This window comes from Colobus angolensis, unplaced genomic scaffold (assembly GCF_000951035.1).
Source record: "Colobus angolensis palliatus isolate OR3802 unplaced genomic scaffold, Cang.pa_1.0 Scaffold59, whole genome shotgun sequence".
NCBI classification, from domain to species: Eukaryota; Metazoa; Chordata; class Mammalia; order Primates; family Cercopithecidae; genus Colobus; species Colobus angolensis.
In genome coordinates, this window is record NW_012119487.1 from 3,059,892 (window position 1) to 3,063,696 (window position 3,805).

Sequence of the window (3,805 nt, forward strand, 5' to 3'; positions counted from 1 at the left end):
AAAAAAAAAAATACTGAGTCAAAACCATTAAAAATATTTATTAATAATTGTTTTTAAACGCCACTTATTTGAGACAGCAGAAACCAAAGCATGTTCCTTAGAATTCTCACTTAGCTTATATTTCACAAAAGTGCTTTAGAACTCAGATTTCTACCACCTGTATGGAGTGTAAAGTCAAAAGGAAGCCCAACAAAACCAAAGGCCCAGTGGTGTCTATTCCCAGGCTAACCCACCTGCCCTGGGCTGAGGAGCTGGACACACCTACTGACAGAGTCACACACGTGAATGAGGGGGTCAGGCACCAAGGTGCCTTTATTTATTCATTTCTCAAACTCAATTCCCTTCAAATCCTGACTCTATTTAATAGGCCAAAGGACGCTACTCATATTTATTTGGTGCCAAATTATTATTATTTTTTAATCCTTACATCCGCACCTTGAAAGCAAACTGCAATATCCAGCACAACATTGTCAGACAGAGCTGCTGTAGGGCTATTTAGCTTTATTACTGCCTGGCCAATGCTTAATACACTTCATCCTTTACAGCTGGAAGAAGGATGTTCACTGTATTTAACCAGCCATAGTGCATGTAGAGGTAAACAGCTTTTATGGACTATTTGCCCAGGAACTTTCAGTAAACTACCAAGTTGCGGCCCTGATTTTATTTTGGTCAGTATGTGCATATATTCACATGTAATTACCCAGAAAGAAGAAAAACTGGTTAACAAGAAACCTACCATCATGTCAGATGCTGGAAATCAATCTTTAGCTACATTATATTTACAGAAAGGGTTTTAAGATTCATAATCCACTTTTTCAGTCTGTCTCTTATATTTTATTTGTCAATTGGAAGTGGCATATGAGTTTCATCTGGAAAAAGTATTTTCACATTTTCTAATTCCTTTGACAAAGTTTTCATCTGTTAAGGGATGAGAATGCTATTTGGCTATTACCTACTTTTAGAATTCAAACTAACCCTTCAAATGTCTTTATTTAGATTGTATGCTCTCAAATTATCTTATTGTTTTACTGACACAATGGTAAAACGGGGTTCCCAAAATGTCAAAACCCTAATGCAGTCTCCATTTCCAAGAGTAAATAAAAGACAGCGAACACTGGGGGGGTTAAAACTATCCTGAGTCTTTTCCCCTCTGTAACATTTAGAAACTAGGGGAAAATAAGTGGGATTCCATTAATAGACTTCCAAAACAAAATGTTATGGAAGTGTTTATTTTTTAAAAGGAGAGTTTTAAGAGAACAGGATGTTTGAATATGACCAACTCCTACTCAAGGCGAAAAATAACCACAGACCTTTGCTGAGATGGCACCAATAACTGAAAGGAACCAAGCTAAACAGAATTTGATCTATACACAAAATGAAAACTTGTTAACAAGATGGAACACCTGTAACAAAATTTAAGTCCCTTCATCTTTTGGCAATGAAATAAGTGAAATTATAAGGACATTTTGGAAGGGTTGAAGGTCACAGTCAGAATCAAACAGAAAACTTTCAAACCTAGAAAGAAAAACGGGAACTTTCATAGCTCCCTGATCTACCATATCTAAACAGAGACAGTATAATGACTATCCAATAGGTGCTTAGTTTCAAAAATAATACAAGCAATTTATCATGAAAAGCCTATACCTAATAAGCTGTTTGTCTTCTCTGTTCTGCCCCTTTGTCATATGCTTGAGCCTAACGAAGAAGGTCCTCTGCAGCTGCTCCTGAGGGCAGAGAAACAAGCAATGGAGTAACAAAGGAAGCCTGAGGAGCCCCTGGCCCCTGAGGACCTTCTCTCTGGCCAGTCACAGCCACTTACGTTTCAATGCAGGAGACTTCAAGACCGGTTTCAGAAAAAGAATCCTATCTTGGGGATTAGGTTCCCTGTCAAAGGCCATCAGATGGACAGCTATTTTCCAGGCAATTAGCCTAAAGCTCTTAGGTAATGATAAAAAACAAAACAAAACAGAAAACAAAACAAAACAAAACAAAAAACCTTGTATTTTCCTACTAGAACCTTTTATTCTGTTTTGTTGATGCTGAAGGAAAACAGCTTTGCCCATAACTCAACTGTGTCATGACACTAACTTGTATTCGGCCAGTTAAGAAAGAGGTCAAACTGCATTCTTCTTAGAAGGTCTATTCAGTTGATAAATGGCACTTAACTGATGGTATTTTTCATATAACCTTTAACAAGAACTCATAAGTTGCATTGATTATGCCCCAAGAAATAAGGGACCGATGGTAATTCAGATGGGCACCTCTGAAAAGATTTATCAGTTTTCTGTCCCGTTCCAGCCAGATTTTTTGGAAAACCTTGGGGAAAGACTGAAATTCCCCACCAATCTGAGACTGTATGCGAGTTTTTACAACATTAATTGGAAAAAACAAGAATCCCAACATGGCACCCAACAGACCTCCACAGATAAAATCATTGACCAAATGAGCACTGTGAGTCGTCGCGGTAGGCAGATGCTCCTTAATGGGACCTCGAAGGCCAAAAAACAAGACATTGCTGAGTCCATTCCGGAAAAGAATGGGCACCAAGCCCCGATAATACTCTCTAATTCCATGACATTTCAGTGCCTTGAAAGCCTGATAAGTGTTGGTAAATTTGTCATGATGCTTGTGGTCTTGAAGCAATGTCTGAACTCTTTCCAGTGGAGTGAAAATTGCTTCTGTTGTCCCTGCAAGCACTGCCGCCACGCCACAGGTTGCAAACTCTGGAGCACTGACATGCTTGTGGAGAAGGCAGGATAAATCTTCATAGAGACCAAACATAAGTGCAAGTGTAGTTGTCTTCTGCATCAATGGGGGAAGGATTCCACGATACAAATTTCGAAATCCATCCCTTCTCAACTGAAGTATTGCATCCCGTGTTTTGATGCCATACAGCTGTTGTCGAAAGAGGACCTTCTGAATGGGAAATGTGATTGCAACATTGTTGAAGGCTGCACAGCAGCCACACAAGTAATGCTTCATCTCACCAACATTTGTAATATGAGGTGATATATCTTGTTTTGAAGATGTTAGTATTGGTGGCCTCTTTTCATGAGCTTCTGAATCCATCATGTTGCTTAAGATCTTTCTTTTTCATGAAGGACTTTTTTTAACCTGTGACATCACCTGAGCCTGGAGTTTGGCAGGATGACAGCTTTGTGATAATGTTCCCAATTTCTTCCATTGTTATTGTTCTGTTAGGTTCTCTCTTCTCGAGTCAATTTTGATAACTGGATTTCCCATCGCCACCCGCGTCCCGCAGGACGGATAGCGAGCCGGGGCCCGCGCAGGCGCCCAGATCCGTTTCTGATAGTACCCTGCTCCTATTGTAGGGTGGCAGTATCTGGCAATGTTAGAATTTTTTTTTTGAAGTTTCTCTCTCATTGGATAGTTTTTATTATTCTCCATATTGTTTTTTGTTTTGTTTTGTTTTCCTGTTTATGAACATTCATCTCCATCTGTCATGTAAGAGCATTTTCTCATGCCCAGTAATCATTAGTTACATGTTCCTTTTTAAGAGCGGAGCACTAAAATGCTGACTGGATACTCTGAGTACATGGTTAGGGCTTGATTATGATCTTCCCTGTAGGGTGAACTGGTTGGGAAAAGTCAGATATCAGTCATCTTTTATTTATGTCCTCTTGGAATGATCAGATTTCAGGATTCTTCCAATCCTCTCCCTAGAGAGAGAGACACTGGCTGCTGATGCAGAAAGATACCAGAGGTCTCAGCTTCAAATGTGTCCTCATTCATTTCTTCCCACAAAATTGCTATTATAAAAACTTCAAACATACAGAAGAGTTGA

The 3,805-nt window shown here is 39.3% G+C and overlaps 1 protein-coding gene across 1 annotated transcript; it reads right to left on the reverse strand.

Annotated features, from left to right (window-relative positions):
• Positions 1-2,124: 2,124 nt before the first annotated feature.
• Positions 2,125-3,293, reverse strand: LOC105526351 (solute carrier family 25 member 51). The gene has a single exon (XM_011962317.1). The coding sequence runs from the start codon at positions 3,070-3,072 to the stop codon at positions 2,179-2,181; it is 894 nt and encodes a 297-aa protein (XP_011817707.1). The 5' UTR covers positions 3,073-3,293; the 3' UTR covers positions 2,125-2,178.
• Between the last annotated feature and the right edge of the window lie 512 nt (positions 3,294-3,805).

Coding starts and splice junctions, on each gene's coding strand:
- LOC105526351 (XM_011962317.1), bottom strand. CDS start 3,072: ATGATGGATTCAGAAGCTCATGAAAAGAGGCCACCAATACTAACATCT.